General features: G+C 40.5%; 1 protein-coding gene across 4 annotated transcripts in view; it reads right to left on the bottom strand.

The window, feature by feature from the left end:
* Positions 1-1,321: 1,321 nt before the first annotated feature.
* The window catches only part of LOC103748842 (guanylate-binding protein 4-like), a 20,675-nt gene continuing 9,613 nt past the window's right edge, over positions 1,322-12,383 (bottom strand). For 3 of the 4 annotated variants that reach the window (XM_029555270.1, XM_029555271.1, XM_008851631.3), the window contains 9 exons: positions 12,091-12,218; positions 11,314-11,423; positions 10,948-11,144; positions 9,608-9,853; positions 8,430-8,710; positions 6,675-6,887; positions 4,413-4,515; positions 3,913-4,106; positions 1,761-1,979 (listed from right to left, as the gene is read on the bottom strand). In XM_029555270.1, the coding sequence (XP_029411130.1) occupies positions 1,761-1,979; positions 3,913-4,106; positions 4,413-4,515; positions 6,675-6,887; positions 8,430-8,710; positions 9,608-9,853; positions 10,948-11,144; positions 11,314-11,423; positions 12,091-12,218 (1,691 nt within the window). Of the gene's footprint in view, positions 1,980-3,912; positions 4,107-4,412; positions 4,516-6,674; positions 6,888-8,429; positions 8,711-9,607; positions 9,854-10,947; positions 11,145-11,313; positions 11,424-12,090; positions 12,219-12,383 lie in introns of all 4 variants that reach the window. The other variant, XM_029555272.1, reaches the window with a different exon arrangement.

Here is a 12,383-nt window from a genome sequence, read left to right as displayed (position 1 = left end):
CAATCATCTGGTCATAGGACCACCCCTGGGAAGGCGGGTTCACCGTCATGTTATGCTAAATAGATGGGTGTAATACCTGGTGCATTAATGGAAATATCAAACTTTTCCTGCTTGGGATCAGGCCTTCCAGTGCAGAATCTCTGGACCATCCACAGTCATGCAGTCTGTAAGTCTTCCTACTTTTCTGAATTCTTCATAAAAACATAATCTTGCCTTTTCTTCACAATCCCTTTTCTAAACACGCTTTCTTTAAGGCTTTGGGCTGCCCCTATCATCTTGTAATTCTTTACTTTCTCTAAAGCTTCCTTCTCCCAGACATGTGGCTGCCAGCCAGCCATGTGTCAGACCCTCACACCGGCTGTAAACCTGCATGGCTTCATGGCTTTCTTTTCTTCTCCCCTCCTTCCTCCACCTCAAGGCAGCTACCAAGATTACCAGCTCACCTGCCCTGAAGATTTTTTCTTTAAAATTCCAATAAAACTGTAAAAGCTTAAGTCTTGTACCAAGGACTTTGCCTTTCGGACTTTACTTTAAAAGCTCCCAGTGCCTTCCAGCTAGGGCAACACTCCCTAAATTGACTAGCTAAACAGATTTGGCTGATGTGGAACTTTTTGAGTCTGAGTGGTGTTTCCCAGTGGTCCAAACTCTGTAACACTTATATAAAAAGCATCTTTTATTTCAGCAGAATTTGCCTGACTTTACAAACAAACTAGAGAAGGAACGAGAGGTTTGCTTAACTAAGATACTCTTCACTATTTTAAACATCATAATTGTCCTAAGAACTGACGGCTATGACTTCCTTCCTTGGTGATTATGTGAGAAGCTCGGTGAGCACAGAACACATTTGGGGAAAGAGAGCACAAGAGGCTGCAGTTTCAGTTGTGTGTACGTATCCCTTCTACTTTAGTGAGTCCCTTATCAACAGTTCTTAAACAGTGTCCTTTATTTTGAGAACCCTGGAGCTTGGGGACAGAGGGGACACATGGATTTATAGCTCTCACTCTAGCATTAATGTGGGTTTTGTACTTCCAACTAAAGATCTTGTGAGGAGGGAGATTTCATGTCTGAGGTCAAGACATGGCAGACAAAGTAAACAGACATATTCAATTTCATACTTACTATTTGTGAAGTCATTTTCAATTTAAATAAAAACAGATCTATTAGGAAAATTTCTATATGGAGTTGCTAGGTGAGTGTACATGCATTTTAATTTTTGATGTATAATTGCAACAGTTCACCATCTCTCTAGAAAACAGTAGAAGCTCTCTGCTTGAAGAAAACATTTCCATGCCAGGGTGTTATCAAAACCACAAAACCACTCTTCTTTGCTCAAGAGCTTCATAATTTTAATTTGCACAAATTTATTACCAATGAAGTTACACATTTATCATATTTGAGGTGTGAAGATGTACTCAATAGTCATTTTTCACAAGGGCTCATCATAACAAACTCTCTGTGAGTAAACACACAGGACAATGCTTCTTCCTCTTGCCATCTATGTTTCCTTTTGCTTTACTCCCAGTTCTTTTCTAGAAATAATTATATTATGTTCTAACTTGTTTCCCATTTCATTATGTTGATTACATCAATCCAAACTGGGTAGGTTCTTTTGGATGACAGATTTATATATTCTTTGACTATTGGTTTGTATTTTCAAGCTTGACTGAAACCCCTGTGACACATATTTCAAACACAGTCACAGTATTATGCTATTAAAAGAAAAGAAGACTCATATAAATCCTTTATCAGAATTTCTCAGACTATTTTGTAAGTGAACCAAGGAGCTTCATCCCTGCACCAAATATTTTACCAACCCCTGGTACACCTGCAATAAACACATTGCCAAGTGTATCAAAGACGTGGGAAAACAGCGAGGGACTCTTTCTAGTTCTTTCCATCTCTTCTCTTAGTTGACTTATTTGATCCATTAATGCCTCAGATTTCTTTCTAAATCCTTCAATAAGGAATTCTTCCTGGACCTATAAAAAAGGAACCATCAGCATTTGAAAAACCTCCAATTATGAAGGTGTATTTAACAACTTTAGCTCAATTACATGTGTCTATCTATCACCTCGGAAGGGGCTTGATATTTTGAGATATTTGCATCTAACAGTGGAAATATCCATGGTTTATGCATATGAGAGATTTCCTCAGAACCTTTTCACAGGGTGAAGAATCTTGTTCCAACACACACACATACACACACACACACACACACACACACACACACACACACACACATAGCCTTTTGGGAAAGAAGGCAAAAGCAAGCCGGCTAGATGATGGCTTCATTTGTCAACACATTTGGGAAGAGGAAACCTCAGTTGGGGAATTTCCTCTACTGGATTGGCCAGTGGGCAAGTTTGTGGGTCATTTTCTTGATTGTTGAGTGATATGGGAGGGCCCAGCCCACTGTGGGATATGCCACTCCCAGGCAGGTGGTCCTGGGTTGTATAAGAAAGCAGGCTGAACAGGACTGGGAAAGCAAGACAGAAAGCAGCATTTCTCCATAATTTCTGCATGAGTTCCTATCTCCCAAGTTCCTGCTTGAGTTCCTGTCCTGATTTTCCTCATTGATGGATTGTGGCCTGGGAGTTATAAGGAGATAAACCCTTTCCTTCCCAAATTGCTTTTAGTTAGTGCTTTGTCACAGCAATAGAAAACTAAGTAAACAGCAGGGGAATTCCAATAGACTCTGAGCTCCAATCAGGTGGCGTCTCCAGGATCATGTAACAGAAATGGAATTGCCAACCTTGTATAGACACTCGCTATTAAACCCCAGGTTAGGTGAAATAGTTTATTTTACTCTTGTTCAGGATGATTCAGTCACACGTGGAAACAAAAGGGGGCAATTTCTGACATTTCAGAATCCTATATTTTATTTTTGTTTTTAATTAGTTAATTTGTGTGTGTCTGTGGGCACATGCACATGTGTAGGTTCATACACTTGTATGTGTTTGTGGTACATGTGGAGGTCAGAGTTTGAGGTCAACTCACTTTTAAGATAAGGACTCTTGGGGCTGGAGAGATGGCTCAGCAGTTAAGAGCACTGACTGCTCTGGCAGAGGACCCAGGTTCGATTCCCAGCACCCACATGGAACCTACGAACCATCCTTAACTCCAGTTCCTGGGGAATCTGAAGCCCTCTTCTGACATCTGCCACACTGCATGACACGGGTGCACTCATATACATGCAGGCAGTACACTCATGCACATAAAATTAGAAGAAGAAAAAAAAAAAAGATAAGCACTCTCCATAAAGAAGGAGCATGCTGGTTTGGCTAGGCTGGCTGGCCAGGAAGCCCCAGGGCTCCTCCTGCCTATTCCCCATAAGCACTGGGGTGTATGGTGTATGTCAGTGCTTCCTGTCTTTTATGTGGGTTCTGAGCATCCAAACACAGGTCCTCATGTTTGCACAGTAAGAGCTATTCTGATGGAGCCATCTCCCAAGCCATCACCATCTCCTATTTGTGCCAAATCTGATCTATCCAGACAAGATGGATCTACCTCATGTCTCTTTTAAAGAAGGTTGTGTCTAGAATTTGAAGGACTAGTGGAAAACATTCTATTCAACTGTAGCACAAGAAGACCATCCTTAAAAACTAACAAAAGATGAGGAAGCTGATCAATATATACTATATAAAACTCTCAAAGAATTAATAAAAATGGTACAAAGAAATTTCAATAAAAACAGCTCAGAACCCAGGGGACAATACTTGCACCCTCCCAAGTCTAACACTGCACAGGTGCTGGGGTTCTGTTTACTCACACGGCCTTCAGTAGGATCCAGGTGGACTTTACTGAAACATTCACAGTTGGGTGTTGTATGCCTGGGCCTAAGAGTTTGGTCCTTTCCTCATGAGGAGCCATAGCACTGTTTGTCAGGCACTGCCAGGCCCCATCCACACTCACCTTCAGCTTGTGCTCCAGCATCTTCTCCTGCTCTCTCAGAAGCATCGCCCTTTCCCTCTCCATCTTCTCCTGAAGTTGTGCGATGTTTTCTCGGAAGCTTCTCTCTTGAGCCTCCATCATTTGCTGCTGTTCCTTCTGCTTCTCTCTCAGCAGCTCCTGCTCCTTCTCAGCTGTCTCCTTCTTGGTCCGCTCAGCTGTTCCACAGAGGTTTGAGAGAGGGAAGAAACAACACTCAGAACTGAGCAATACTCTCTTGGGCTCGGAGGAAATCTCTGAATATTCCCAGTAGCCATGCTGGCAGGATCATGATTCTGAACATGACAGGAGCAAACTGATTGACTGAAATGCATCACCAAAACCCCTTAGTCTTTGCAAACTTAGAGGATGTCATGTTCCATGGCAGGAGGAGGATTCTTGCTTTAGGAGAATTTTCCTGTCAGTCAGCCAGAGGGCTTTTTGGGAATCTATCCACCTTTCAAGAGTTTATCCCAACCCTGTACCTGCTATGGCCCTTTGTGAATCAGTAAGGGCTTTGTCTGACTGCAGGATGGAGAGCTCTAGAGCAGCCTGTGACTGAAGAAAGCTCTGGAGGACATCATTTGCCTGGGAAGCCAGGAAGGAAAAATATAACAGAAGTAGTAATAATTTAGTCTACTGATGAGGTAGTTATTGTTTAATAAAATATCTAATGTGATTATAAATTTTGAGTCCATCTTAAGTCCCCACAGGGTTGTCTTAATTCTGTTACCACAACAAAGCTGTGCTCTTTCAAGACATGAAAACCCTCTGCAGCAGCCGCCCTGCCAGGTCTCCAACCTCAGGTCCCAGCGACAATGCCCACCAGTCACCCCAGGGCATAGCCCCAACCGGATTTATAGTCAGTTCCACAAGCACACCTCCTCCACTGTTGCCCATATGTGTGCATATTTTGTCTTCTGCCGTGACAAGTGTTCCATTCTTTCTTAGCTAAGGAAACATCTGCAGACACTTCCACTTGTGTCTCTGATGTCTTGCAGCAACTTTTCTAGGCTGCTTTCTTTGTTGTTGAGATATTATTAACAAAGGAAGAGTCTATGTTTAAGCTATGTAACACAATATTTTGATTTATTACTGCAAAATGATTACAGTAATCAAAAGAGTTTACATATCAATCTCCTCAAATAGTTACCTTTTTGTTTGATCACTTCTGGCCACCTGTTTCAATAACTTAATACAATAGATTATTTTCATTATAGTCACCACTTGGTTTCCAAAACTTATGCATCTTATTACTGCATGTTTTTATCATTTGACAATGTCTACTTTTCCCTCTACCTTCAGTCCCTGGCAATTACCTTTCTCTCTTCTCTCTCTCTCTCTCCTTCTCCCTCTCCCTCTCTCTCTCTCTCCCTCCCTCCATTGAAGTTGTATTGTGCAGTATTTGTATCTGTGTCTGACTCATTTTAATTAACAATGTCCTCAAGACTCATTTATATTGTCACACAGCACTTATTCTTGTTGTTGTTGTTTTATAGAGACAGGATCGTACTATGTGGCCCTTACGGACCAGGAACTCTCTATGTAAACAAGATTGACCTTGGACTCACAGAGATCTGCCTTCCCAGTGCTGGGACTAAAGGCATGTACCACTCCCATCTTGGCAGCATTGTTTTAAAGCTGAATCATAGTGCATCATATTTATATTAAGATAGATGATAGATGGATATATATATATATATATATATGATCAATTGGTATTTTAGTATAAGATAGGTTCATTAGTATAAACAGCACAGTACTAACATAAAAACAGGCATGTAGACCAATGGAAAGGAATAGAGAACCAGAAAAGAATAAAATTAGTCTCCTATCTTATCCTTCACATATAAGCAAACTAAAACTGGATTAAAGATTTGAACTTAAGAACTGATACTTTCAACCTCGTAGAATGAACCTTAGGAGAAATGCGCTTCTGACATTGGTGTTTGCAGTGATCTGGGGGATACAACACCAAAGGCATAGGCACACAAATGAGGGAGACTGCCATCAATCAAAACTTTACTACAGGAGGCAATCAACAAAATGGAAGGTGGCACTGGATGAGAGAAAATATGTTCATGCCATGCATGTGAGAAGGAATTAACATGCAAAGAACACGAAGAAGTCACACAGCATAATAGGAAAGAAAAAATGCTTAAAGTGGGCAATAGCCAGAAGAGATACTTTTCAAAACAAGAAATTCAAATGGCCAACAGGTATCTGTAAAAGTGCTCAATATCACTAATCCGTGAAATACAAAGAAAAGCCACAGTAGGATCCTGCCTCACACTTGCTAACATACTTATTATCAAAATTCAAAAGACACTGAATGTGGTTAAGTTTGTAGAAGATAACAGAACCCTTGTGCATCTCTTAGTGAAATGGAAACTGGTTAGTCACTATACAAACTGCATAAAGAATCCTCAAAAGAATAACAACCTGAGTCTCTAATGGCTGAATTCTCAGCTCTACCAATGAATGGGCATGTAATCACAGACATATTGGATCACCTCTGCATTACATTTCTCCACTGCATGATAGAGGAAGACAGTACTATCTAGTTTATATTTTTCTGAGAACTGAATTAGTAATAATCCCTGGTGCGGAAAATGTACGCTTATGTTTGTTAACCACGAGGCTCATTTTCACCCTCACTGTTGCTGTCAGTACATAACACTTATCCCAGCTGTGTGCAAAGCCCCTCTAGCTGTGCTCTGTGTCCCAGCCCCACTCCCATTCCTCACCTTAACTCCTTTCCTGGGTACCCACTCATAACTCTGCTCAACCTTCTTCTTGGCTTCTAAGTAGAGGCTGTGCCCTCCAGGAACAGAGAAAGCTCCTCTGGAAATGCTTTCCATGAGGGGCCCCGAAAGCTTCTGCAGCTCAGCCTGGCAGCGTGTGATGGATGCTTTTTCATTCTGCAGCAAGAAATCGTTCTTCCTTGTCTCTATGGTGACCTGCCAGGCCAGGGAGAGGAAGAAATGCAAACAAGCTGTGAGAAGGAAGGGGTGACATCATCCTCCCAGAAAAGAAGTGTGGTGGCCTCAGAGTGGACTGGGAAGGGGCAGGAGAAGATCAGCTTTACTTTAGCTTAAGTTCTGATAAATTTTGAATGACTTCTGAAAACCTTTTACCTTCTTTCTGTTCAATCTCAACAGCTGTGACTTGGAGTTGAATTTTGTAAAGTTTACACTTCACTCAGAGACCCAAACACTAACAATGAACAGCATGAAACTAAGTTTTGGCCAGAAGTAAAATTTCCTCTGAGAATGTACGTTAATATGGTAAAAAAAAAAAACTAGTTCTTCAGAGATGAGTTAAGTGTACTCTGTACAGTTTTGAACCCTTCATGAAATCTTTCCGTGATAATTGGAATGTGTAAGGATATTGGAACAGGTATCATTTGTTTCTTTTTTTTTTTTTTTCATGTGTATGAGTGTATTGCCTATGTGTATATAAATGCACCTGTGTTGTGCAATGCCCATGGAGGTCAGAAGAGGGCCTCAGATCCCCTGGAACTGGAGTTACAGACAGTTGTTAGCTGCCATGTGGGTGCTGGGATTCAAACCTGGGTCTTCTGCAAGAACTCAGTGTTCTTAACCACTGAGCCATCTTTCCAGACCCCATTTGTTTCTTTAACTTTATACTTGTAAATTACAATCCTACTGGATTTATGCTTGTATATTTATACTTATAAATTACAATCCTAATGAATTTATACTTATAAATTACAATCTACCTGATTAATTTTGTACTTACATTTATACTTATAAATTACAATCTTACTGGATTTCCTCAATATGAAGTAAAAGATTTTTCCCCTTTTGGAGGTCAAACCCAGATAGACTGAAAAGACCAACTTGCAGTGAAACAGCCTCTGGCCTGGTGAATTAGGAGGCATCCTGAGAGCCCTTTCTTGGTGTCCACACCTTTATCGTCCCTGAGCTTGTGAATAACATAGATATTAATCCTATGTTTACGTTATATTATATAGCACAGGATGACTTTAAGAAATTCAAAGTACCCTGCTGTGTTTTAACTAATCACATGAGCCCTTCCCAACACCAGTTTTGTCTGAATGTAGCAGAAGAAAAATTAGAAAGTCTAGAAACAAGAAAATTATCTCCTGTACCCTTGCTTGCTCAAGAGGGAACTTCCCATGGGCATACAGATGTGAAGTAAGTGCACTTGACACCCTGTGTTCAGTTTGGGGTGCAGTGTACAGAGACCCATAAAACCTCTGCAACACCTCTGTTGTGAGCTAATACAATGCCTGTTGTTTTCAGGCGCTAGCACATAATAACTTGTTTTGTAGCAAAACAAACAAACATACGAAAAAGAATTAAGTGCTATCTTTTGGAGAAAAGGTGAAGCCTGGAGACCTCAGTCACTCTAAAGATTCCAATGAGAAAGATGCAGGCCATGACTCAAAAAGGTAGAGTCTAAGCCTCGGGTCAGAAGTGCAGGGATCAGGAAGGATAAATGTTAAGATGTGTTACCACCAGGCTCTTCTGGAACTCCCGCTCATCATCCTTGAAGGAATGCTCCATGAAGACAGCAATGGCTTCCTTCTCACAGGCTCTGTGCACATCCAGTAGTTCCTGGAGTGTGTCTGTGGGGAGATTCATGCGCTGGACCATCAGCTTGCTGTAGTGGTCAGCTGCCTTCTGCACAGCGGCTGAGTTCTCACGCTGGGCCAGGGTCATCACTGCATTCTCCAAACAAGGCACGGCCCCACTGTTGATGGCATCCACGTAGGTCTTCACCAGACTCCCCAGCCCTGAGTGACAGGAATTTAAGAAAGAAATAAGAAGTTCTCACTCATTGTTTGTGTAAGATTTTGGCCTACTGTTATAAAAATTAACAAAAATCTTATTGGTCTTCAAGTTTTATTCTCCTCTTTCTGCTTCCTACTGCTCCTAATTTTTCTGGTCCTCTATGAATCAAGATCCATTTTATAACATAGTTTCCTTTGTGGATCTTAACTTCACCATGTTAAAAAATTAAATTACTGATTGTCATCAAGAGGTTTAAGGCCTTCTGGGGAAAAACAAAAAACAAAAAAAAACCTCTACCATTTAAAGAAAAAAAAAGTTTATTACACAGAGAAAGTAAATTATATTGTGTATGTAAAATATATTGTGAGTCCTAATTCCAAATGCAAATTCATATCTTCTTGGGAAAAAATATCAACAGAAACATGAAGACAGCAGCACAGAACATGGAAACAAGTGTGGACCCATCTCACAGGGGAACATATGATGATGCAGGTCGAATATCCATGGGACCTGCTATGTTTAAAATTTGTCTCTGAAATTGCTTGGGGCTCATGACCTGCTACCTGTATCTTGACTGATGACAATTCATAAAATAATTTGTATATTCAAGTTGAGAACTTCTCTTCCCATAGGACTCCAATCATCTTGCACATTTCTGTCCCTAGCTATCATTTGCACTTGTCTCTTTATTGTATTAGTTGTCTGGGATATGGTAAGTATCAATACATCTTCATACACAGAAACGTTGATTATTGACCAGGTATTCATATGTGTTGAATGAACATCTGTTTCTTCTTACTCCTTTACATAAGGAAACAAAAATTTCCAAGACCTCAAAAGAATCAGTTTCCTCATACATTCTAAGCTACAGAGACATGCTTAAAACAAAAGAAACTCACGGTTTCCAGTGACAGCAATTCCCCCTCTCAGAGTTTTGATCTTTGCATTGGTGAAGATATAGGAACAAAACTTTTTTGATTTGACCTGGAAATCCCATTCCAATTGGTTTTCTGGAACTTTTTCAATTTGGGCTAATAAATTTTTGTCACTTGTAGGACGGTCAAAGACAAAGCATTTCCGTTCTGGAAAGAAATATCTGATGCATTCTCTAGTCAGGTTGGCATTTTGGACTCCGGGATTCTTTCCTGTAAAAAGAGCACACACTGAAGAGATAGCAGGCGGACGTGGTGACCGACAACTGTCAACAATGTCTACGTGTCATAGCTCGGTGCTTGTAAATCTTCCTTCATCCAACTATACCAATGTTTGGACGTTAGCTATTCAGTGGAGGGAACATGGGGCTCTGGATTGAGCTCAGAGTGAGGTAAGACTTCTGGATAGGGAAGTATTCATCTCAAAGGAGACAATTGGTTTCCTTAGTCATCATATACTGGAAGATGGATAGAATGATTATTAAGAACTTGGAATGAATGATTCACCAAAGAATTATCACCAAATAATCTTCTGATATTCCAGCTCACTTTAGAACTGAGACCTAGGCTCAAAAGCAATGCTAAAAATAAGCATAAAATATAGATGGAAAAAAAGACATTGATGATTCCCCAGTTGGTAAAGAAAAAGGCCTGAAATCAGAGTCATAACATACACAGTCACAATTATGTTTAGAAAGTTTTTTAGTGCAAAGCTCCAATGTTAACTGATTGATTTGGAGACCTCAATATTTAATGATTATATTGAACCTGATATGTCTGTGCAGAGACTCTGGCAAAAATCTTCTCTTTAAAACAAATATTTGTACAAAGGGTAGAAAAATGAATGAAGAAAAATGGGAATTGACTCTACGTACCACTACTTACCTATTTTACTAAATATAATTCATGGAATTAATTTGTAATATTAATATTGCAATATACTGTATTAAGTATGAAGGAAGAAAAGTGAAAATATTCACATTATTAAAAGCACATGTCTGGTGTGCCCCTCCAAAACTATCTAGTGTTTACATATCCATTCCTCCATATTTGGGCTAGCAAATTAGATCAAATTAAGTAAAAACTTAATTCAGGGGGCTGGAGAGATGGCTCAGTGGTTAAGAGCACTGACTGCTTTATCAGAGGACCCAGTCAAAACTGTCAAAATCATGGCCACCTATCAATTGACAATCACCACTAACAAGGGTTACAATCCAGACTCAAACACCCATGTCAAGTGCTGAGCAGGGTTTAGTTGGTCCCACGTCCCTGTTGCACCTTCCCCCACCCAGGCCAGGCTCTGATACCTGGAATCAGCTTCAGCGCATTCTCCAGATACTCATCTTCTGTGATGGGGCGTCCATCTAACTTCAGCTCCAGAGTGAAATCCCGAACAGTCCAGACAAAGTTTGGAAAGAAACTCACGAACTCACTGGAGTCCCCTGCTTCATCATGGCTGGGGCTGGATTTTGCCCTGATTCGCTGTGTCAGTTCAGTCACATAGCTGGCATCTTAGCTAAGGAAATGAAACAAAATAACTTCCCGATCTCAGAAGCAAGTATTATAGACATTCTGCGTGCACTCAATCGAGACAGCTAAGTTAGAGCAAAAAGACACAAGTTACCATCCTGCTCAATGCAAAGAAACATGAGGTTAGGACCCTGGAAGGATACTGCAGCTGCTCCAGGGCCTGGTGGTTGATGGTGCCTATGCTGTTGTAGACAAAGGTGCTGCTCAGAAGCACGGCCAGGGCAAAGATCCAGGAGTCATTCTTAGGGTCCCCCTGGAAGACACAGAAGAATGAGGGAATTAGGAGTCTAACACTCATTCATTCATCTATTTGTTCTTTCAGATACACTATAACTGAATCTGAGAGAAATAACAATTTGAAGCGAATACTAAATTCAAACTCATTACTGATATTTATATTGATCCCTATCATGACATTAGCTATTAAGTTAGCTGATAGGACTTGGAGGTTTCTCAGTGGTAGAGATCTTGAATAGCATGTACAAGGTTTGGTTTCCAGCAGGAAACAAAATGCTCAATGCATATAAAAAATTCTCACGTGTATAAAAATATTTCATAAGTATCTGGAACATATTAGGCATCTATAATAAGTGGCCAATTACTCCTTTATAAATTTCATCTTCATTATAGATATACTAGGAATGCAAATGCTATTCAATTAAGTTTGGCAAATCTTTACTGAGTCTCTGACAAACTAAGATCTTGCATTTGGTTTTCTAGACATCAATTTCCATGTGGGTGCCCTAAGGAAGATTACTTTCCAAAGTGGCAAATAAATATTTCAACATATAAATACAACCACACAATGATAATCTCTTCCAGGAGTGGAAACAAAATTACAAAGTAACAAAGAAATTGGAGAAAGAAGGCCCATAGAGGGGAAAAAAGAAATCCTTACATTGCAAAAGATTGGGCCTCACCTTTTCCACGTCCCCCAGGCCCTCAGTGTCCAGGAGGACCAGGGTATAGTTTGGATTAGTGGGGTGGGGCACACACCACATCCAGATGCCCTTGGTTTCAGACTGCACAGTGGAGCCCAGAGGGAAGCCTAAAGGGAGGAAGAGAAACAACAGGAAGTCAGAGCAGGAAGACCAAGATTTGTTAGAGTGGGGAGAATGTTTAAAAAATGTCAAGGGAAGAGTTTGCTGCTATTTCAGCAAGTCAATGAGTTCAGGCTTTATCCATGCATCCAAGACTTTCCAAGAAACATTTT

This window comes from Nannospalax galili, unplaced genomic scaffold, assembly GCF_000622305.1.
Source record: "Nannospalax galili isolate Female #2095 unplaced genomic scaffold, S.galili_v1.0 scaffold1646, whole genome shotgun sequence".
Classification (NCBI taxonomy): domain Eukaryota; kingdom Metazoa; phylum Chordata; class Mammalia; order Rodentia; family Spalacidae; genus Nannospalax; species Nannospalax galili.
Note: the sequence above shows the minus strand (reverse complement) of the source record. Positions and strands in the feature narration are given on the sequence as shown.